Consider the following 24,022-nt stretch of genomic DNA (forward strand, 5'->3'; position numbering starts at 1 on the left):
ATGTAACCTTTAATCAACATCTGATCCATAACTCTGGCAGTTTTATAAATAGTCCCATTCCCAACAGAAAAGCAGCTTCAATGAGTCAAAACAAGAAAGGTGCTAAATTTAAACAAGACAATTGATGACTTGCAAGAGTAAAGCTAGATATTTGATTATTTGTTCTCTCAGGCTGTGACTCTGTGCTTAGAAAGCAAGATTCTCATGCCAGCTCCTGAACTAAATCATTTTCTGTAAAACAATAAAACTAATTAATTTGTAACCTTCCAAAAAAAAAAATAGTTGATGGGGCTGTCATAAAAAGAATAGTAAACATTTATAGTTTTTGCAAGCATACATCTTTTTCAACAGGATGACAGGATGAATGAGAATACTTGTATGTACAAGGCACTCTACATAAATGCATCTCAAAATAAAAGGCTGAGAGGTTGGGCATCACAAAACAAACTGTAGTTAGCCAAATGTCTATCTAAAGGGTTGTGACAAGTGACATACCAGTTTGAAGGTTTAGTAGATTAATAATAATGGATATTGAGACAAAAATTATCATAACAAAGGTGGAAAGGAAATGTGGCCGTATCCATTATCAGTTCTCTAGGATTTACTTAATTCCAAGCAAGTTCCTAATTTGTCATTACCTACAACCGGGATACATTTCCTGAGGCGTCTGTTGTACCCACTTGAGCATCCCATATGGCTAGTTATATATAATTGAGCATCATAAATATACAATCCCTACCCTCTTCCAAACAGACATGGGTATGAGGATCCAACCACACTTATCGCAGTCTGTTGTGCTCTGTAAATCCAGCAGGGCATTGAGGTTTTAGTGGAGCAGCACTTGTGGTGTAATGGCTGTAACACCCAGCTGTTAATTCAGACTGACAACAGGCAGATATCTGGCAGACTAACAGCAGATGGGACTTGAATCCTAGCTTTATGGAGATAAAATATCCGCCCTCTGAAAGGAAGAGGATGGAGAGGAGCAGACAGACAGGATGGGTGAAACACATTTACGCAGTATGGTTAAAAAGCATTGTAGAGCTTATCTGAAAAGGTGAAATACAGTTGGGTCATTTCTGGACATGTGTATCATTATTATAGGAGGAACATGTTTTAAAACAAGCTGAGTTTAAAGTAGGACAAATCTGTAGGAGCCTGTTCAACCTGATTTTTTTTTCATCTAAAGCAAAGAAAGTATTATCATTGACATGACAGCCAACAAATAATACAAATAAAACCACTACTAATAGTAACATTTTGCAAAAAATGTCCCATGGTCCCAAAAACAGCCGTGACCAAAAGGCTAAAGCTATTCAATCTCAGCTTTACTGTTTCCATTTTGTTGTTTCCTCTGTAAATCTTCCGCCATCCAAATAGGCAGTTAAGAAATAGATATGGTTTTAAGTCTGCCATGGATATAAGGGATGTTATTATGTTACACTGTTGAAGAGTGTGTGTGAGCTTCCTTTCCCTCCCAGTGTCTTTCAGTTCAACCAGAGGATTATGTCTGCCCTCTCATGGCTAAAAAAGGCAACATCACAAAACATTTTATTTATAATAATTGGGTTAAAATCAGTAGTGATTGCAGATGTCAAAGGCGGAAATATAAATACTGGTTTGATCTAAAGTTGGACTTAGAAAAGTATGCAGCTGCCATGCCCAATTCTTTCTCACGATCAAAATGTTTCAAAAACAAAAAGTCTAAAATGGATTCTAACAGTTGTCATTGCTCAGTGACGAAAGACAAAAAAATTACACAAATTAGTAGTAGATAACAAACAAACAATGAGAGCTGTCCTATTGATCCCAACGTTGAAAAAATAAACTTGCATATGACGTGCGCCACTAATCAACTTTGTCCCCACTGTTTACATAAACAGGGCTCTGTCCTGCTGAAGAGCAGGATCGCATATTGTCCTGGTGTTAAAGCAGAGCAGGTCGTCACACAGGAAGAGGGGAAATATGTTTTTTACAACTCTGCTCTGTCTGCTGTTATTGTGGCCTGGCTTTGCCGCTCTAATGACTTCGCCATTGGAAGAGGTAGGTGGAAAACTGAGGGCGAACAGGAGCACTGCGGTGAGTGTTTCTGCTACTGCAAAGTACATTGAACTCTTCAACTTTAAACAGTTTATCACCCTGTGAAAAGCCCCAACCAGCAGAGAGTCTTTATTATGTTTTACTGGATTTACATGGCAGACACTAAGAAAACAAAAGCTCTAAAATAGTTGTGTGTTCTCATTCAGTATGTGGGCCACACATCTAAGTTTGGTTACACTGATTTAAAGTGGCCGTTTGTAAAGGGATCTAAAAATAGTTTGTTTGTGTCCTCTTTAAGCTTTCTCATCACTCCTCCAAACAAAGAGACATAGTTTCCTCTCCTGGTTCTTCTCCTGATACCTCAGGTATGTCTTTGTGTGGCTGAAAAGTACAACAGTTTGAAGACTGCTTGCAATGAGAACTATCTTATTTCTGTCATGGTGTAATTGAAGGTGATACAGTAACACCATCGTACAGTAGGCCTACTTGGTTAACTGCAGGTACACAAGCGGAGTACTGCTGTATGTCCATACTTTGTTTTCTCCTATTCACAGTGAGTGGGCGGCTGCCTCGGTCGACTCTGATGCCTGACATCACACATCTGGAACTGCTGGTGGTTGTAGGGCCTGATGTCCAGCAGGTCCACAAGCAGGATACTGAACGGTACATCCTCACCAACCTCAACATTGTAAGTCAAAACTCAATAACCTGATTATGTTCTGTAGATTGCTAGTTGTGTGCCTTAAATCAGATGTATGGAAAAATGTAATGAAACCAGGGATCGAAATGCAGAGAATTCTACTCAAGAGCAAGTAAATGTACTTGTGTAAACTAGGTTGGTTATTGCACTAGCTGCTGTCTTACATTTTGAAAGAGAAAGGGGGAGGTTAAGATAATTAATGTATGCTGATAGACCTATTTAATTAAAACACCCATTTAGGATACAAATAAATGCCAATTTACGCACATTACACCTCAGAGCTCTCATGTCCAAATGAATTGTCCTTAGATGGGACTTTCTGGCCTGTGCATACAACTTAATATCGATTTGACATCCAAAAAAAAAAAGGTGGGACAACACTGGGAACGGGTGCAACAAGCATTATAAAACTGCATACATTAAGTAAGATGTCAATTCTTATTAGAGAAGAGGAACAAATTACCCAAACTGAAAGCAGAGATGTATTAACAACAAAACTACCAAGGCGGTCACAGCCACTACCCACACAACAAAGCAAAAATTAGTACAGTTTTGACAAAGTAGCAAACACTCGCTACATTGACTAGCAAAGCTGAAATTGTCCTCTGGAGAGTTCTTCATCAGTGTTTGCTGTAGGCTACCCACCGGTATGAGTTGCATTTTGCTAATCTGTTCGGGGAAGTTCTCCACAAACTGCTCACTCTGCTTCTTCAATCTTAATCCATATTGTAACCAGCCAGTCAAACAACCGAAAGTCATTACATATCTCAATGAAGTTGAACGTTTCTGAGTAAACACAGCAGTCCACGGGAGGACGCTCATTTTAGCATTTAGCATGTCAGCTAGGCCCAGCATGCACCTGTTGGTCACATGCATAAGGTGGGTGTGTGTGATCCACATATAACCCTGTGCTAGGTGATTAGTTAAGGTAAATGCAAACTTTTATTTGATCTGCCTAGCTACAACATAGCAACAATTAATGATTTCGTTTATTCCATTCTCATAACAGTTTATCATGACTTATTCATCTCTGTTTTACTCAAAAATGCGACATGCATTGTAGTGAAGTATAGGCCTAGATACAATAGGGCTCCTTGGGAAAAAATGCTTACAGTTCCAGTGATCAAAAGTTAGAGTATCAATATTAATATAGGTTATTTGACCAATGTAAAGTTACAAGAGTGATTTAAATCATAGATAGATATTATCTATTATATATCTATAGGCCTACTACATATTTGACTGAGCTTCTAAAAATGTATATGGAGCTACAGAAGAATAGAAACAGAAATGTGTAACTTCAAGCTTATGTAAACTAAACGCACGTCCAATTTGTTTTACAGGAAGAAAAGATGCTTGGATTTTGATTTAAAATGAATGAAATGAATATCGGTACATTTAGTTAAATAGGTGCAAAATACTAAAAGGGAATTTATCTTATCATCTTGAAATTATAATTAACACATTTTAATAGTCACAACACAAAAATACAAGTAAATACGAGTAAATGTAATACTTGTAATGTAATACTTCACTATTTATAGCTATAGGACTGAAATTAAGGGCAATGAATAGCTAATGAAGTTAAGTAAAAGGCAACACAAGAAGTGTAGGCTATTGGTAAGTGTTTTCATAACCAGATAAGACATATTATAGAGTGCACTGCAATCGCATTACACTCTGAACATCCTCCTGATATATATTCCTCTGACTTTTATTCCCATTTCCCCCCAGGCCTCAGAGCTGTTGAGAGACATGGCCCTGGGCGCCAACATGAGGGTGCACCTGGTCCGCATGATCATCCTATCAGAGCCAGAGGTAAAAGCAGCTCCCTCTACAAGTTCAGTGTAGAGTCAAGTTCATCAATTACCAGATTTTAGAAGTAGCCTAGTACGTTGCAGTAATCTAGTCCAAACCCTTTTTTAATGTATTCATTGATGGTAACTAAGCTATTGCAGTTATCCACAGTGCCTTTGGATGTTTGCAATACAATAACCCCACACCCAGTTGTTCCATGTTTTACCATCCCTACCTTATTATTGTTATTCTTTTTGTGCTTCTAGCCAGAGATCCAAATGTCTCCCAACATTACCTCGTCTCTCAGAAGTGTTTGTGACTGGGGCAGAAGGATAAACCCCTCAAATGATACAGACCCACTTCACGCTGATCTTCTGTTATACATTACAAGGTGTGGTAAATGAAGCTGGTTGTATTTTATATTGATGCTTTTTTTACCTTTTTGAATGAATGAACAATGAACCACCCACACAGGTACGACCTGGTGTTGCCTGATGGGAACAAGCAGGTCAGGGGTGTAGCACAGCTGGGGGGGGCTTGCTCCAGTGAATGGAGCTGTGTGATCACAGAGGACACGGGCTTTGACCTGGGGATCACCATCACTCATGAGATTGGCCACAGGTAAAGCAAAGTCACACACATGATCAACAGTAAATCTGCATTATATATAATATATGTTTTAGGATAAGGTAACACTTTCTTTTACAGATTTGTAATTTGTAATTCCTTTCTAGAAGTTTCCTGGAAAGAACTATACAATTGTGTACCTATTATAGGAAAGGCAAGGACAGTGTTTAGTTGATATACCTTTAATTACATTATTATTTTTAAATAAATTGCTGCCTTGACAGTCGCAGGCAAGCTTATAATTAAACACAAATGGAGAAAAAAGTGTCCATTGATAATGAAGGAATAATTTCTCTGTATTTAAATGGAGATTTTTCCTCAAGCGCATTTCTAATTTCATTATAATCAATACCAACTTTCTTGCCTTTTTTTAGGAAGGTTTTAATGAAATATTAGGATAGTATATACCCAGGAAAAGGGATTTAATTAAATTGTGCGAATACATTTAGCCTTGTTAAAAGAATAGAGTGAATCACTTTGAGTTCTGAACAGTAGAAATGCAATAGTTTTTAATTAAGCTGAGATTCTTAAGCTGAGGTGCATTCACTGCAAAAGGGGATGAGAACTTTAAATATCCTCACAGACTTTTAACAACTTCAATTGATATCGCTTAACCATTTTAACAGCTACACAATAAAGTATATTTAACACATTTAATTTAACCTAGTTTTGGAATAAACCATGACGGAGTAGGAAACACCTGCAGCAGGAGTGGATTCATGATGGCCTCTGACGGGGGCTACAACAGTGTGGATCTGACCTGGTCGCCCTGCAGCAGAGAGCAGCTGCTCACATTCTTCAGGTGGGCCAACCTGCTCAGAGCAGCTATGCATTAAAGGACTGTTGAAAGGGCATTTCATCGTTAGGTCATATCTTAATGTGTTCACCTCAGGTTGTGTTCAAATAAATCCCTTCTTACAAATTGAGAAAGGTCAAAGTAATATTTGGCTTTGAAATCCTTTAAAAGCTTTTTAGATCTTTAGTAAAGGAACTCTCAGTGTACTATACAGGGGTGGAAAAGGTACTCAGATATTTTACTTTAATAAAAATAGTAATACCACTGCGTTTTATGTACTTTATTATATTATCTCATTCATACCTTGTTCATTCTTTATGTGTGAAGTTTCTAATATAAGTAAAATACCTAAGATTGTCATTCAATGCACCATTTGAGTCAGCATTCAAAATCTGACTCAAGTAAAAGTAATAAATAGTTAGCTTGGACATTTCTTCAAAAGATCAATTGCATTTTTCCCAAACTATTCTAATACATTAAACTTTTTTTTACGATTATATTTAGTTTTATTAATCGGAATATAAATCTTCGAAATGAATTAAGTTAGAAAATAAATGTAGTGAAGATAAAAGTCCAATAGTTGCCAATCTGCATTTTAAGTACCCCAAATGTGTACTCAAAGCAGAACTTGAGAACCTGTACTGTCCACAACTGGTGATATACTGTGAGTAGTTTAGATAGCTATTAGCTCTACTCTGGACCTGACAATGAGATTGTATTTATGTTTCCAGTGAAGGAAAAGCTGAATGTGTGAAGGACCTGCCTTCACTGGGAGGCTCTCTACAAGACTGGAAGCCTGGCCTGTATTATGGAGTTGATGACCAGTGCCGTATAGCTTTTGGTAGCACTGCAAGAGCCTGTTCTTTCACTAATCTTGACCTGGTAAGTCACCTGTTACATCAGCCTAACATCATTATTACCACAAATCCAGTCATGTCTGCATTACTGGTCACCCTTTCCTTCAGCCAGCGTGTCGTGTCCTGTCCTGTCACCTTCACCCTGATGACGACAGCTCCTGCAAACGTCTCCTGGTCCCTCTGCTGGACGGGACAGAGTGTGCACCTAATCAGGTCTCCTTCGTCACTGAGTCATTTTGGTGTGATCATTCTCTTAATCACTGAGCATTATTTACAATGTTGTTTGTTTCTCTCTTTCAGTGGTGTCTGAAGGGGCGTTGTGTGTCCGCTAATGAGCTCAGCTCCACTGTGGTGGTGCATGGCTCCTGGTCCAACTGGTCTGAGTTCTCCCCCTGCTCCCGGACATGTGGCGGGGGAGTCTCTCACCGCACACGGAAATGCAATAACCCAAGGTAACAGATTGTTATGCAAAAATATATCATTGTCAGTGCTGAAGATCCCGTGACTAAACTTTACTTTAATGTTTTAGACCGGCTTTTGGAGGGGATGATTGTGAGGGACCGGATATTGAGGCTGGACTTTGTCACCAGCAGGTAAGTTCTTACTGTTTACATTGGGCCCCCATATAGTACAGGAGGGCAATACTATTTACTCAGACCTTATTTGTTAGCTGTTTATCCTGTGCTCACATAACAAGTCAGACTTAGTGGTGTGACTAAGATAACAAATATTCATGTTTCAATTTTTCTTGCTACACAGCCATGTGAGCAAATGCAGCTTGATTTCATGGCAGAGCAGTGTTCCCAAACAGACCTCCACCCCCTCTACCTGCTACCAAACACCGCCTCTTTCTACACCTGGATCCCTGCTATAGGATTTGGACAAGGTGTGCCTAAGACGGGGTTTTTTTCCATAAGTGAAAGGAAAAAAACTTTATCTATAACATGTTTTTCTATTGTGGAAACGCTTATCCAGGGGAGGAGCAGTGCAGATATATGTGCCAATCAAAAGGAGAACATTTCCTAGTGAGCCGGGGCTCTCAGTTTGTGGATGGGACTCGCTGTGAGTCAGACAGCCCGCCTCAATATGGCTCCAGAGCTACATGTCTCAGAGGGAAATGCCAGGTAAAGAATAACAAACAAATTAACAAGTAAACGAAGAAGCAGATGCAGTCTTATTTCTTCACGCTTTACTTTTGACAGTAATTCTCACACTGTTTTAAATGTGTATGTCTCTGATTAGCTGTTTGGCTGTGATGGTGTGCTGCATTCTGGGAAAGTGATGGATGTGTGTGGGGTGTGCGGTGGAGGCGGATCATCCTGCACTTTGATCTCTGACTCCTACACTGGTGGTCAGGCTAGAGGTAGCAAACAACAATTCAACACATGGCAGAAAATCAATTGACCACATCTTATGGACATTTTTAGATGAAATAATTGAGTCATCGCAAACGTATTTTTACTAATATAGTTGCAGCCCTTTTTCATGAGTATTGTGAGTTATAATTCAGTGGTTTGTGTTTCAGAGTACACCACCTTCCTCTCTCTGCCGGTGAATGCCACACAGGTTCATATTATCAACAGATCACCTCTGTTCACTCATATGGGTGAGCAGCTTACATTTGTAAGAGATTTTTACCAAAAGCTTAACAGGAACTTAAACCTGAATTTGTTTTTGACATTTGTGTCTGCAGCTGTAAGGGTTGGGGATCGGTACATTGTGTCCGGGACAAGCAGCATGGCCCTGAGTATGACCCACCCCTCCCCACTGGAAGACCACCATCTAGAGTACCGACTCCACCTGACCCCCGACCTGTTGCCCGAGATGGAGGAGCTGCTGCTTCCAGGGCCGCTGACAGAAGAGATAAACATACAGGTGAGGAGAGTAAAACATGAATCTTCATAAATGATGTTATTTTAGATAAGAGGTAAACATTCTTCAGAATTTAAAAGCTGAGAAATGTATCTTTTACATAGACACACTGTTAGAAAAAACACTCAAGAGTTGTTATTATATACTCAATATTATAATGTTGTCTTTAAAGGTGTATCGCAAATATGGAAAAGAATACGGAGATAAAACAAATCCGAACATCAGCTACCAGTTCTATTTACCTAACAGAAACAGTGACTTGATAGAGATCCAGCCTAAAGGCAAATGGGCGGTCTTCACAGCGCCGTGCTCTGTCTCCTGCGGCTCTGGTGAGAGGCTGTTTATTATGAGTCATATAGAAAAGCACAAAGAGAAAACAGCACACACTATCTGCTAGTAGATTCCATAATGAACTCACAGGCTGATGAGGTATTTGTATGTTAATGTGCAAACAAAATGACCTTTTCAGACAAGCTTTTGTCTTATTGTTACAGTATCTGCTTATTATAAGGATACTGCACTGTTGAATATGCCAAATTCATTTAATCATTAACTGATAAACTGGATTATTACAGATAGTAGCTACAAAAATAATTTCATATATAGCCTTGTCTGTACATGATGTTCTTATGTGAATCTCCTCAAATCCTCATTAAAACCATTAATATAAATGTTTTGAATATTGCATTTAAGACTTGTAATCTTCTGAAATGTAACAACATTGCCTGAATAGTCAGGGAAATCATGTTTCATTTAATAGATTATTTTTTCACAGGTGTACAGAAGCATGAATATGTATGCGTACATGAAGAAACCAACAAACATTTGGAGAAACATGATTGTGAAACGCCTCCTCCACCCGTACCCATCCAGACAAGCTGTCAGCTCTCACCCTGTCCCCCCAGGTTAGGTTCAAACTCAGCACTGTGTGATTTTTTTTCTTTCGCTTTCCACATTCAGCTCAGCACACATGGTTAAACATGAATAATTTACTCTTGTACAGGTGGGATGCAGGGTTGTTTGGGCCTTGTAGTGCCTCCTGTGGTGGAGGAGAGAGAGTGCATCCTGTAAGATGTGTTCAGGAACATGGAACCAATGTGGTAGAGGTCCAAGATGCTGAATGCCCTCCTAAAACAGCTCCAAATGCTGTAGAAAAATGTAACCTGCAACACTGTCCTGCCAGGTAAATCCACACTTTACTGATGAGCATTAGGTACATGGGTCAAATAACTTCCTTGGTTGATATTTAATGCTGATATGAGACTGAATATCGACTTCATCATGTATGTGTATTTCTCTTGCTTTAAATGCTTCATACACAGTGAAGTGATGCTACACTATTTACTGAACACTCTAGCCTGATCTAGCTGACCTATTATTTGCATTTACCAGCACTATATCAATGTACTGATATTTATAATTGATGATGTTATTGTGAAAATATTTTTGAAAAAGCACCAATAGTCAACCCTAAAATGCCCTCATAATATCAAATATTTTGGTCCAAAATATAATGATATTTGAGTTTCTCCATATAACTAGCATTAGGAAAATGAAGGCTTTCAGGTGTTGAAAAGAGAGAAAGTAAAATCCCCTAACATGTGTTTACAGATGGCGTGTGTCAGAACCAGGGGAGTGTTCAGTTGTGTGCGGGCCAGGAGAAACAGAGCGTGTTGTGTCATGTGTCCGGCCAGAACATGGTCAGGAAGTGGAAGTGGATCAAAGCTTTTGTTCTCTGCAGATCAGACCACCTGACACTGTGCCCTGTGTGGTAGATGTCTGTCCCATTGGGTGGGAATCAAAGGGAGAGGTAAAGTAAATAAATCTCCCTCTAATAAGAAAATCTGAAGCATTTGTAAACATTGTTTTCCTTGACCAGCAGACGCCCATACTGAAGTCTGGTGTGCTGACACGCTCCAGACAGGCTCCGGTCTATGTCTGGAGTCCTGTTATCAGCCAGTGCTCAAAGACCTGTGGGAATGGTAAGTGAAAATGATTGCTTACCATCACTCAGAAACAGAAAGTCCTAATCAAAGAAGGTCAACCAAGGACTGATGCTTATGTAGGAACCCTGCAGGTGTGGTTCTCCTGTGTGGACCACCAGACCAGACTGGGGGTAATGGACATCCACTGTGATCCTACTACAAAACCTCCTCCTCAGTATGAGACCTGCAACACATCTCCCTGCCCCAGCATGTGAGAAACCATTCTTGACTTGTAGATGTCTAGTAAAATGCAGTACATTTCATTTCAGTAGTCTTCTATGTAAAGATCAAGAGAAAGAAGCTATGTTTTAAATTAAGGGCTTGAAAATGACAGCAGCAACCATTTTTAAAACCACCAGGTGGCACTCTAAGCAAGGAGTCTGCAGTGTAACGTGTGGAGGAGGGGTGGCCAACAGGGTGCTGTACTGTGCAGGAGAAAGAGACGGGGAGGAGGAGGTGGTGGAGGATTCAGAGTGCAGTGACTTCCCCAAACCCACAGCAGTAGTTTCATGTAACAACCACAGCTGCCCAGCCAGGTGAAGCACAGACACAAACACACACATGACTGAGATACATATTTGCTCATGGAAGATTACTTCAACAACACTGCCATTCTTCCAGGTGGAGGGTGTTCAGTGCATCACCCTGCTCTGCGTCCTGTGATTTGGGTGTAGCTCAGAGGACTGTGTCCTGTGTGCAGTTTGTCCATGGCAGGGAGAGTGTGGTGCCGGAGGAGAGCTGCCATGCAGCCATCAAACCGGCCACCACAGTGCCCTGCCTGGTGAGGGTCTGCACCTTCAGATGGGAGGTGAAACCTTGGAGTCAGGTACATTTCACAGGAGACACATGGAGTGAATATGAATATTAGATAACAGTCAAAATGAAACGATTAGCTGATTAATTTGCAAATTGACTGCCAGAAGATGACTGGGCAACTATTGATGATCTCTTAATAATTGAAATTGATTCCAGCTTCTCAAATGTAAGGATTTGCAACTGTTTCAAGTTTTAAATCAGTATACACTTAAAATAAGAACAAAGAGAAATGACTAGAAAAGGTATTGCACTTTACATCATTCGATTTGTTTGGCTTATTAGTGTCTTCCATATAGAGTCAGATTCACATTTTAAAGGACCGTGCCAAGAACACAACACATCAAGTGTAACATCAAATGATCTTCATTTGTTATGGAATTTACTGAAAACGAATTGCTGCCTGTCTCTGGAAATGTAGAAGAAAATACATACAAAAATGTAATTCTATCAAATTTTCAGAAAAACATGTTAATTATACAAAACAATTTATGGCCTGGCTTCAAAACACAGTGAAATTGCCTTTTTAATGGTCCTTTAAAACATTGTTTGTTCCTGGAATCCTATTGGAATCCGCATGTTATACCACTTTCTTTTCTTCTTTAATATGAATCCTGTTTATTGTGGTATACCTTGTCCATCCAGTGCTCGGTACCATGTGGGTACGGGATCCAGTCCAGAGCCGTGTCCTGCATGGGCCCCTCTCATCCGGAGCCCCTCAGCCCTCAGTTCTGTATGCACATGCCCAAACCCATCACCATACAGGGCTGCTACATGGGCGGCTGCGGAGACGCGACACCAACCTCAGATGTCATAACTGCTGTCACACCACAGCAACAACTGGACCATCCTTCTCCGAGTCCAACAGAGCCAATCACTATCCTACAGGCCACTGCAGCGACCATCCCAACACCTAAACCCAGTTAGTACACAAAAACTACCCATTCTCATTAAGAGCTGAAGGCAGCTGATGGATTATCATTACAGTGTCTGCTCTTTACCAGGGGCATGTGGACAGCTTCTCCTGGAAGAATCTGGCATTGTGGATTTGAAAGACCTGACAGGCCGCTGCACGGTATCCATTGGTCGACCCCTAGATGAGGTCATCTATATTAAAATGGAATCTGGCTCCTTGAACTGCAGCAAAAGTATGTTTTATCAAAGATGTAAAAAGATATTTCATATGCCGTAGCTAATGCATCCAAACAAACATTTATCACTCCATGCATCTTTCTACAGAGGAGTTTGTTGCATTTTTTGACCGACTGGCATTGGTGAAGAAGTGCGAGCAGGTAGCAGGCAGTGAACTCACCACCAGAACCAACGTCCTGCTGGTGCGTCAGAATCTGCTCACCCCTGGGAACGGGGTTGTGTTCACCTATAATTCACAGAAAAACATCAAGAAGAGCCATCATCAGGGTAAGAGTGTGGTCAGCACATGCAGTTAATTTGTGTCTTCAATCCAACGGGCTGACATTTACCCTATTTTAAAAGATTGGCTGATGCTTTGTGAAATAATTAAAAGTTATTATTAGAGGTACAAGTTAAGTGACCCCATATTTGAGCCTATTGACACATAATGTTGTCATTTTCAGAGTGGTGTTGATTCAGCTACAGCAGTCAATGTTGTTGTGTTCAATTGTATTGTACTAACTATAGTCCCCTCCCCTATTCATTTGGAGGTGACACACTTTAAGCTGAAGTAGCGCCTGATGCAGTCCCCACAATTATTGCAGGATTCCCAAAATAAAATGTAATCCCCCCTCAAATTTAAAGACCCTACATGGGAAAGTTTCAGACACAAGTCAAGGTCATAGTGTGGACTTTTATTAATTTGCTGCAGGCTTTGCATTGGGCCATAGGGATGTACCGCAGATTTTTAACAAGCAAGTTTTTTGTAAATATCTTTTGTGAGACTTGTCATTTACATTTCCCAGGCATAGCTGAGGGGTTGGTAAATGTCAACTTTTTCTCTTGTGTGCCTTTGTTTAAACGGAATCTACTTTATTCACTTATACTGTACGTGATCTTCCCACTTGCTGAAGGCAGGTTAAACAGTAAGTGAAAAAATATCAGAGAACTACAATTTATTTTCTTGCACAAAATATATAAAACGTTTCAAGGCCTTCATTGTTTCCCCTTCATATTCACAAGGACCATCGGGAACTATGTAATTGCCTGGCCATCCCTTTGAAATGCATTTGGCTGTTCAGGCGTTCATGATGTTTTGTTAAGATGAAGTGTACTTTGTCTCTGCCCCACAGATTGTGACATTCAGCTGTTTTCCCCAACTGGCATCTTTGAGAATCCAACAACGGCAAACACTAACCACACCTGCAGAGTCCTCATCAATGCCCCTCCCTCAGTAAAGATCAAAATCCAAGCGCTTCACATAGGGTTAATGTTTAACTCCACCAACTCCCAATCTACATACATCATGGTGCGGACAACACATGGTTTCAATGGTATGTTAATATTATGTTATAATGTAATATTGACTCCACTATTTTCTCTTTATTTCTTGTTCAGATCCGGGACATGAATGTCTTAAAGACCAATGTGTTTAAAGGCCAACAGCTGTTTCAGTGGCACTCCTCTGGAAACATGGCTGAGATTGAATTTCATGGAGCCTACCTGAATGCCAAAGGGAGTTTCAGAGCTGAATATTCCTTTATGCGTCTCAGACACTAAATATGAACAATTTTGAGCAGGTTTAAAATTCCTTTATAACATTTCTTTAGAATTCTTTATTTACAATAAACACGTTTTTGTAACAGCAAATTACTTCTGCGCTGTACTTCTGTTGTGTGACCCAAAATAAATAAAAAACAAACCAAAGCACTCAAGTTCTTTTAGTCAAACAAGGACAGTATCATGAAGATGGCACAAGCAAAAGAAATCACAAAATCCAATCAGCAAATTATGTTAATATATAACCTATATTCAAATATCTAATCTCCACCATAAATAACTGCTCATTACAAAAGCAGTCACAAATTGCACTTCCCACGACCCTTTGGTTACAGATTTCCCCTCATCCCAGCACACCCAGTACATTCTGTGTCTACGTCAGCGTGGCCCTCTGCCAGCGTTCAGTTCCAGCTCCTGTTCAGCCCGGCGGGACACAAACACCTCGCCAGGCTCCGCTGTGGGATCACTGCTCGGCTGTAGCTGTGTCTTCCAGGAGAGCTCTCATGTCCAACAGAGCATCCTCCACAGCCCGGGCAAACTTGGCAGCATTCGTCTCGTCACAGCTGTTGAAGGCCGTGATGGCGATGTTGATGTGCTCATCCATGGGATTGTAACACACTCCATAGCCATCTGGCACCATTGGACCGAAGCACATCACACAGTCTGTCTTGGAGCCAACCTGGACACGGAGACGGGAGAGATGAGGGCGAGCAAACAAATACGACAACAAGTAATCATTCGCTCAGGAATAGTAAACTGTTGATTTTCTTAGATGCAAATATACCTGGCTGGTGGAGAGATGAAAATGCTCAGCCACAGCAAAAGAGGTATCCATGAATATCTCAGGCATGGAGGTCAGCTCTCCAATACTCAGCATCTTCAGCCCCAGGAGATGCCTGTCTATGGCTTGTCCATGAACTGCCTAAGAAAGAAAAAGTTAAATGTTCGACTGATAAATCAGATGGCATTTAAAAAAAAAGAAAAAGATTTAATGTTGATAACCTCCAGCTCTTACATCATACGTGTTGTTCTTATGCGTTTTAGCGGCCTCCTGCAGCAGCGCCAGCCTCTCTGTGTTCTGTTGACAATATTTACTGTTCAGAAGGACAGCTTACATGCCTTATATTCAACCCAGTCTCACGGCATTTCGTGTTATAGTCACAAAATTAATTTAATCTATTGATTCGTGTTCACCAACACCATTTTAAAAGCAATGTATTTCTATTGGTAGTATGTTTCGTGCCTGCAACACATCTTTTTGTCCGGTCGTGTCTTGGAAGACCAGAAGCTGTGTGGTTCATAAAAACATTTTTCATTACCCTAAGCCTAACCCTTTTATTTTAAATTGTATAATGTCGGAGTTTTTTTGCCATCCGTGAAGAAAATAAATGGGGCTCAGAGCCTCAGAATACTGAAATCTGTATTTGTTGTCTAATTTGTTATTATTTGGTACAGGCACGAAACATACTACCAATATAAATACATTGCTTCTAAAATCGTTCTGTGTCAGAATACTGAAATCTGTATTTTTTAAATCTATTTTTCCTTCAAATTTGTTATTATTTACATTGCTTTTAAAATCATTCTGTGTGCGAAAATCGTGTTGGTGAACACGAATCAATAGATTAATTTCATGACTATAACACGAAATGCCGTGAGACTGTGTTGTTATATTGTACATTAATTGTGTGACTAGTGGTTTAACAGTACCTGTTTAGTTGGGTCTTGCATTGCCTCAACAAATTTAAACGAGTCTGTAGTAGTAGCACGGACAACATCTGTGCGCCCGTATTTGAACATTCGCAATGATGCACTCTCATGTGTAGAGCAGCAAATATGATACATCCTGGAATTTAAAAACAATACACAGGCTGTATTAATTGATACTCTCAATTTCCATGTCCAGCATCATTTTTTAATAGGAAAATAGATTTCTTACCTGAAGTAGGCAAGTTGAAGAGCCATTTGCACAAAGGCATCTGGACTCAGCTTATGTTTCTTTGGCACACTTTTCCCAAAATGAGAAAACATAAGGGTCCTCACGTCTAAGTCATGCACCATTCTGAAGAAACAAAGACAAGAGTGAGTCAGATAAAAGGTCTGATAATACGATTGAGCGAAATCAGTATAATAATAATCACAATTGCACTTTACATACATGTTCATGTTTTGTTTGGCACTCTCAATGTCTCTTTTGACCTCAGGCGTAATGTTAAAACGCAGTTTCTGAGGCATGGGCAGGGGAACCATGGGAGTGCGAACAATTTCAGCTCTTTGCCTGTTGAGAAAATATGAAGCATTTAGTGCATTTGAGCTTATTTGAAATAGGAAAAACACTATGATCTAAGAATTAAAAGACACATACATTAATTTAACAACGAAATCGATGAGAAACACGACGGGTGGACCCTCAGCAGGAGCATGTTCGTACATCAGTCCACATGTGCCGTCCTCACCGACAATGAACTGAGAAATATTGACAAGCATTTTCAAATTCCCAAACATTACCACACTATTTTTGATCAATTGCAGTATAAAGTCACTTGTCTAAAACTCACCTGTAAGGTCTTGTCAAACCAGCGGTTGCCACTGTTCCAGCGAGCTCCTCCTCCATGCAGCATCTGTGCAGCCACACGGCTCGGATACAGCTCGTCTGACACGCGGGGCATCGGGGCATCAAGGCAAACTGTGAAGATACCTTTCTGGATGGCACGGACTGACTCCTTATTTGTCTTATCTGAAAATAAATAAAACAGCCTTTTAGATTGCATTTCTCCATACCATATTTTCTCTCAAAGAGTCATTTAGATTCTTGGACAAGATTTATTCTAAATAATAATAATAATGCTTTATTTATACAGCACTTTTCATACAACTCATGCAGCTCAAAGTGCTTTACAAAATGACACATAAGTTAAAAACAAACAAGAAATTCCCCTCAGATTATTTGATAAGAAGTTTAAAAGGTACATGCAGCAAAATATAACGTGTTATCAGATAGACACAAGGAGGTAACATGTATGATAATAAAAAATAAAATAAATAAAGGTTTGTCTCTGACAGATAAGACACAAGACTGAGTAAAACTGAGTCGATGCAACAATATAAAACCCCATAAAACAAAGTGAACATATAGGTACAACAGAAATACAAATAAAAAGATTAGTAAAATAAATACTAAAATATAAAGGTCGGTAAATAATAAAGACTAAAAGAACATTTAAAGTGGGGGGTTGCTAATAAAAAGCTAATCTAAAAAAACGTGTCTTAAAGTTGTTGTATCTGCATTGCTCACCCTTTATCAGATTGTTATAGGCTTTTCCCCAGGTGTTCCGATGCTGTGATGTGAGGATGCCAATAGGCTCCTTGTTAGTCTGCAGAGAGGAGTTCCAGATCTTCTCCAGCTGCATGTAGATCTGATCTACTGTCAGCGGAGTGCCATCGCTGTGGTACACATCTAAGACAAAGAACTGAGGGGAAAGGCCAAATGTATTTAATACAGCCACAGGTCCAGTATTTCTTTATCAATTGTATTTCTGTTGAGGTGTATAGCTGAAATAAGAGTAACAGCAGTGCCATCTAGAGTACCTGGAAGTTGTGGACCACAGTGATGTGAGTGATAGGTGTATTCCCGCTGTGGTAATTTACAACAGTATCTCTCTTTGGGCCCGGGATACGGCAGGAGGACAGGATCTTGTAATACTGGTCCATGCACAGCGGCTTCCCACTCAGGTACTCTATAGGCAGGGTATCACTGTGACACAGCAAACAGCGTTATATATTTGATGATTTGTAAACCAACTGAGAAGTAATGATAATGAGCTTTCTGTTAGGATATATGTATTAACGTATGTATTAACGTGTATGACAAACTCACGTGTCAATCATTTTTTTAAAGTCCAAAACTCCTGCGATCAGTTTTGCAGCAAACCTGAAAAAGAAGACAGTATCAGTAGTAAGACATCATCAGTGTTATGGACAAACATATTATGACCCTGAGTTTTAAATCACCAGTAGTCAGCTCTGAAAGATGACATTCACAACTGAATGTTATTCAATATGACCTCCTGGTGTCACTCACTGACAGATTGTAAGCCTACTGTACCCGACACACTTAATACTGCAGCCTTCACTGGAGTATTTCTCTATGTGGCCACTGTGTTCACTGCATATCCCATGGGTCACAGTAGTCAAAAACAGCTGTGCAATGCTATGATGAGCCAAACGGCTTTAAATAGCCAGCCTTTGGAGGGAAGCCTGCGCAAAGGTCAGCTGCAACACGATGTAAATCACTCTTTAAAACGTTATGATTGTGCTTATAAAAGACAATTAAAGGGATAGTTTGAATGTTTTGGTGCAGGGTTGTCCATAGTCAGTGTGTTGCCTACTGTCAATGATAAATATAGCATGCCCCTAGTCTAGAGAAAAAGGCTATAGTTACTGCACTGGAGCGACGTAATATTCTGCTGTGGGAGTTGCTGGTCTACCGTTGGTGAGACCGTTTTTTTTTTGTGTGTGATTGTTTGACTTGTTGGAGTGTGTTGGCTTGGGTGTCATTACTAGATGGACATAACAAATCAGTTCAAATTCAGAAAAGTCTTACTGCAAGTTAAAGCGGTGTGAATTGTCTAAATATAGTGAACACTTAAACTGATGTTGATTATCTTTAAGTGGCCTGAATGTACCTAGCCTAAACCAAAGCAGTATATCGCTTTGCTTCCTTTCCTATACTCCTTCCTGTTTCTCCAAACCGTGGGCATGCCGACCACCGTCTATTACACAATGACTATTGATTAGAACCTCATAAAACCCACTTCAAAACAAAGGTTAATCAATCTTAACATGCCCACATTAGAAGTACTGGCGCTTCTTTTTTTGTGAAGGATGGCTTGGATCTATAGTTCTACGTGAGCTTGTTCACACTGCATTTAAACTTTTTGGGAAACCTATATTTACGCGCTTATATTTAGGCAAGAGTTTTTTATAACCGTATAATAGGAACTCAAGAAATTGGCAGCACACATCAGATGTACTGGAACTTCTTTTTGCGATTGTAGGGTTTTGTTTATTTGGATAAACAATTAAGTTATTGTGGTCTTACAATGGATCCTCACCTCATCTGTCCTTGTCGATCTCTGAAATGCATGCGGGGCAGGATAACCCCAGGGCTGGTGTAAACCGCCAACGGCATCCGGCAATCGAGATAGGCCGACTGCATCCACCATTCTGAAAGCTACATCGAGCAGGAGTCAGAAATCAGGACTTTCTTCTCCAGGATTACCACAACATATTCAGCTAAATACAACCAGATATCTACCCAGTTGTCGGTCTTGCTTGCCCGTCGCTCCAGGCTTTTCTGCAGCCTACTCCCAACACCACCCTCAAGGAACTCCTTCACCAGCTCCCGTGTGTGTTCCAGCTCCTCCTCGCTGACAATGGGCTCCAGCGCAGTAAGGTATCTCTCCAATGTCTGCTTCAAGGGCGGCACAGGCAGCTTAGGTAAACCCTCCTGGTGCATCATGGACCTCTCTGGGATCTGTATAACGGGTCTGACCAGGCGACATGGCTTCACTATGCCACGCCGCAACTGAAAGACAAAGTCCTTATTAGCATTGACTCTCATCTGCTACAGGAATAACAGGCAAAATATTACACTAGGAACTCTAAAACATTTGGAAAGGGTCACAACTGTTCTTTGGTCATATATTTAGTGACCACATGGCCATAATGCAGACTCATTGCCTTGATATTAAAGTCAACGTGTTTAGTGGTAATCTCAATAGTTGAACCAGAAGATTAATTAGACTACAACTAACTGATGCTGAGTTTTTGGCAAATATTAATTGTATGCAATCAGATCCTCAGTGGAAATTAGTTCAATTAAGCACAGCATGTTGTGAACAACATTTTCAGTGTACGATAATTTCAACTGTGAAACTTGAAACCAAAACAACTGAGCAAAGCAGTCATACTATTTGTTTTGACCCACTGGTGCTTTTCCAACTTATAAATAGAAGGTTGATACAGTTGAACCTTGGAAATGGTAGCTAAAACCAACACACATGAAAACAAGAAATATATCTGTGATCACTAGTATTCTCGTTTTTATGTGAAACAATTGTGATAAGATTTGAAGATATATGTTGGTGAAGGTTCATTTGGTTTATACATGTACATTGATTTTTTATTTAAGTAGCCGTAAGAAATTGTATTTAAAAGTGTTAGTTATAAGTAAAAGTTGTTGTTAAGTACAAAACGTGTAGCTACATTCTGCACTAGAGGTATTATATTATTGGATAATTGTTATTGATGCATTTATGTATTCATCATATTAATGAGCTGGTAAAAGAGCAACTTTTAAATACTTTATATTCTGCTAGGTAGCTTTTAAGGTATCATAACGTTTATATTAAACCATATCAACTATTACTTATTTATGCTATTAATCGAATCAGCATAGTGACCTAATTATTAGTCAATGTTTTTACAATGTTTGCCTCTGGAAGCTGAAGTATAAAGTAGCAGAAAATGAAAAATCTTCAAAATGTTTTTTTCTGAAATATGTTCTTATTCCTACAACGAAAATCAAATAACAGTGGAGATTCAAATGAATTCATAAGTATGATAACTGGTTTTGATGTTTGCATGCCAACCCCAAAGGCACTGAACTTCCGGTAGACTCTTTCAAAATAAATGGCTATGACCTCCGAAAGTCGAAGACAGACTTGTTGTGTATTAGGCGAATCATGCCAAAACAAATAATGAAGAGAGATTAATAATACATGAACGACTCAGTAATACAGCTAACTAAGCTACTGATAGACAATTTCGTTGACCTTTATTGCAGCATGCGTAGTATGTTATGCTATCTGCTAAGCTAGGCTAATTTACGGTTAAATTCACAGTGCGGGGCTCGTAAATTAAGTGAACCCTATTTTAAATAACAAGTAGCGTACCACCAATTATGACAGCCCACAGTCGAGAAACATTTACATTTTAACCTTAATATCCCAGTGTTGTAGTTCTGAACAGCGCCCCACCCCTTCACTCGGTCTATTGCCGTAAAGCGAAACGTAACGTTACTGCGTTTGTTATTACATAGCTAAAATACATAAAGGCTAATAACAATAGACTCACCGCAGCCTTGACAAAAACACCCAACATCTTGTCAAACAGACTTGTTAAAGGTATAAGGCTGTCCCGGGAATAAAGACGAGAGACCCTCGGGCAGGCATGTCTCAAGGACAAGCACTCGGTGTATTCTCAGCTGTCCGCCCCCCCAGACCCTGCGAGCAAACAACTGCGAGCTCTCCACTAAAAGTGCTGCTTTTCCTAGTGGAGTTTGTTGTGCGTGCATGTCGTTTTTCAAATGTTTTGCACATTTTTTTAAGCAATGACTGTCTCATTCCGTCATCATTTTTTATTAAGTTAAATAAATAGTAGGATAATGGATACATTCCGATATATTGTGAACTATTGGGCTGACTTTTAGTTTAAGATATGGCAGAGTCATACATTATTACGTTAGATGAAATCCCAAATTACTGGTTAAATGATATTGATGGAAAAAAAAATACAAGGTCATTTAAAACCCCATAGCCTGCCTATCTTTCATAACACCACTGGTGTTATAATGTCGTATACTTTTGCAGGATTTGAAGTTCAGATTTAGAGCCAATGCATTAGTGTTTTAAACGTATGTTAGCTAAATGTATTAATAAAAGAAGGACCAGATATAAATAAAACATTTACAGAATGATATGCAATGCTGTGTTGATCTGGTGCATGAGGCTGTACATATCTTAACCAGCCACATGATGGAGCTCTTCCAACATGCCAACATGCTTGCAAAAGAAGCAGCATGAACTAATTTCTACAGGAAATGCAAACCAAATACAGACTCCAGTTTCTCAAACGAATCACCAGAAAATAAATATTTAAATGAAAGGTGCAATTAAGTTACACTGGGTAAGGAAACTGTATCAATAGGCACGATAAATATTAATAGAAAATAAAAGTAGTTCGAAATTATATGAATGGTCTGTATAAGCACATTTCAGAAACATTTTTCAATAACACATGAGAGAGAGAATTGCATTCGTGTCATGGTTTATTTGAAAGCAATAAAATAAATCGATACAAAGAAAAAACAATCATACAAATCAAAAGGCTTCGATTGCTCTTGTCCAACCGCTGCCTGTTAACAGTGTATGTTTTAAACAAATTGTTTGGGCGGCGAATATTTGCTCAAGGTCCGTCTGCTGCCAACTCACAAACTCAGATAGTCCACCTGAACCCAACACTGAGATTAGGTTGGAGATGTTTGTGCTGTCCAACTGCTCCGAGTCTGAATGTAACTCATCATCAGTTCTCATCCTTTTGCATGGCACTAGTTCAAAGTCTGGCAAATAAAACTCTGGGTCAACAATATGATAACTTGTGTCCATCTTTCGCTTTTTAGCGTAGCACTGCGCGCCCTGCGGCTGTTTTGACTGCGCGCAACAGTCTGAGTGGAAGTATCCATTCGTGACAGTAGTCACCACATGCGTGTCCAAGTCCAGGACAGTCTTTTGGTTGGCTTGTGCGTTTTGGATAGGTAACTCCCAGGGGGATTTGTCTGCACAACTCCAACAGGCGTCCGAAACCATGAGGTCAGAGTCACTTGGTGAAAGCATTGCGCAGGCTGATGCGTCTTGGTGCGCCACCTCTGCAGGCTGGCCGTTGTGCTGGTGCGCTCCGCATTGCCAAGTGTCCGACTCAACCCCAGTAAAGTTGCAGTAGAAGTCATCGGACAACTCCGTTAAGCTCCCAGTCAGCTCAAAATATTCTTGCCTTTCACGGACTGCAGCTACATCCTCATATTGATGCGTCCTCTGCGTTTGTAAGTTTTTGCTCACATAGAACTGCCTAGCGTTTCTCAGTACGTACGTTACCAGTAAGTTCTTGTGGAGCTTGATGCCTCCTCTCTGCGTCCTGGAGCTTTGGATTTTCCTCAAAGAAATAGAGATCAGATTCTGTGCCTCAAATGCACACTCCATCCTCAACCGGGCCAGCCGTTCTTTTCTCTCAGTCTCTCAAATCGTTTGGTTCTTCACTGAAGAAATACGTGAGGCTTTAGTTGAGATTCCTACTGGATTCGTGTAGACTGTGTCCATAGCTCTCCATGTCTTCCCAGTAAGGGCATGGATTTTCAACTCTCATCTTTCCTTGCCACGCCCTCACGTAGACATTGACCAATGGGAGGGAGGCGGTGCTTCTGTTATACGCAAATACCACTACTTGCCTCATTCAGAATGCAGGTAGGAGAGGGCATGCTGCATTTATCTAAATATGTTCTTTAAATCTCAGTGCGGACTAAAATCATCACAAGTATTGTTCATATAGAAAAGAAGAAAGTATAAGGAAATAGAACAGAAAGAGAGGAGTGGAAAATAATAGAAATTGCAATAGAATAGAACACATTACAGAGAAATATAATAGTTTAGAGTAGACAGAGAGTTATAACATTAAGATAGAATATAATAATAAGTTATTATATTAGAGTATAATATAATACAGTAGAGAGTATATAATAGAACATCGTTCAGATTAGTAGAATGTAAAAGAGAGTAATATAATGCAAGATATGAGTTATTTCCTAAAATAAATGTGGTAAAGATTAAATTAGAAGAAGCGGCCATCATACAAGAGAAAAATAAAAAAAGTAAAAAGGTTAAAATATACAGGAAAGTATATAGTATACAATACAGACTGAACAGAATAGATAATGATGAGTTATAGGCCTGTAGTAAATGACTACAGTATAATTATAGACCATACCAAATTGTAATAGAGTTGAATGGAA

The 24,022-nt window shown here is 39.7% G+C and overlaps 3 protein-coding genes across 6 annotated transcripts; 1 reads left to right on the forward strand and 2 right to left on the reverse strand.

The window, feature by feature from the left end:
- The first annotated feature begins 1,907 nt into the window (after positions 1 to 1,907).
- Positions 1,908 to 14,226, forward strand: adamts13 (ADAM metallopeptidase with thrombospondin type 1 motif, 13). 4 transcript variants are annotated; one of them, XM_034091026.2, is made up of 29 exons: positions 1,908 to 2,079; positions 2,339 to 2,405; positions 2,595 to 2,728; positions 4,475 to 4,558; positions 4,804 to 4,928; positions 5,012 to 5,158; positions 5,832 to 5,966; positions 6,692 to 6,842; positions 6,926 to 7,030; positions 7,118 to 7,269; positions 7,347 to 7,410; positions 7,577 to 7,703; positions 7,793 to 7,941; positions 8,060 to 8,180; positions 8,343 to 8,423; positions 8,511 to 8,692; positions 8,862 to 9,018; positions 9,465 to 9,594; positions 9,693 to 9,872; positions 10,301 to 10,499; positions 10,569 to 10,671; positions 10,756 to 10,885; positions 11,034 to 11,210; positions 11,296 to 11,500; positions 12,133 to 12,409; positions 12,492 to 12,635; positions 12,727 to 12,906; positions 13,752 to 13,927; positions 14,017 to 14,226. In XM_034091026.2, the coding sequence occupies exons 1-29, from the start codon at positions 1,966 to 1,968 to the stop codon at positions 14,176 to 14,178; spliced, it is 4,158 nt and encodes a 1,385-aa protein (XP_033946917.1). In that variant the 5' UTR covers positions 1,908 to 1,965; the 3' UTR covers positions 14,179 to 14,226. The 4 variants fall into 4 exon arrangements, with proteins under 4 accessions (XP_033946917.1, XP_033946919.1, XP_033946920.1 ...); XM_034091028.2 differs by having other exon boundaries at positions 10,572 to 10,671; XM_034091029.2 differs by having other exon boundaries at positions 1,908 to 2,043.
- A 98-nt stretch (positions 14,227 to 14,324) lies between these two features.
- LOC117452415 (carnitine O-acetyltransferase) lies at positions 14,325 to 21,491 on the reverse strand. The gene is made up of 14 exons (XM_034091031.2): positions 21,316 to 21,491; positions 19,496 to 19,765; positions 19,293 to 19,411; positions 18,056 to 18,109; positions 17,767 to 17,932; positions 17,474 to 17,648; positions 16,737 to 16,915; positions 16,544 to 16,644; positions 16,337 to 16,456; positions 16,118 to 16,240; positions 15,889 to 16,024; positions 15,194 to 15,256; positions 14,963 to 15,100; positions 14,325 to 14,857 (listed from the first exon to the last, which is right to left on the reverse strand). Exons 1-14 carry the CDS (start codon positions 21,340 to 21,342, stop codon positions 14,642 to 14,644), a joined length of 1,887 nt encoding a protein of 628 aa, XP_033946922.1. The 5' UTR covers positions 21,343 to 21,491; the 3' UTR covers positions 14,325 to 14,641.
- A 779-nt stretch (positions 21,492 to 22,270) lies between these two features.
- LOC117452767 (immediate early response gene 5-like protein) lies at positions 22,271 to 23,498 on the reverse strand. The gene has a single exon (XM_034091520.2). The coding sequence runs from the start codon at positions 23,214 to 23,216 to the stop codon at positions 22,341 to 22,343; it is 876 nt and encodes a 291-aa protein (XP_033947411.1). The 5' UTR covers positions 23,217 to 23,498; the 3' UTR covers positions 22,271 to 22,340.
- Positions 23,499 to 24,022: the final 524 nt, after the last annotated feature.

This window comes from Pseudochaenichthys georgianus, chromosome 9, assembly GCF_902827115.2.
Source record: "Pseudochaenichthys georgianus chromosome 9, fPseGeo1.2, whole genome shotgun sequence".
Classification (NCBI taxonomy): Eukaryota; Metazoa; Chordata; class Actinopteri; order Perciformes; family Channichthyidae; genus Pseudochaenichthys; species Pseudochaenichthys georgianus.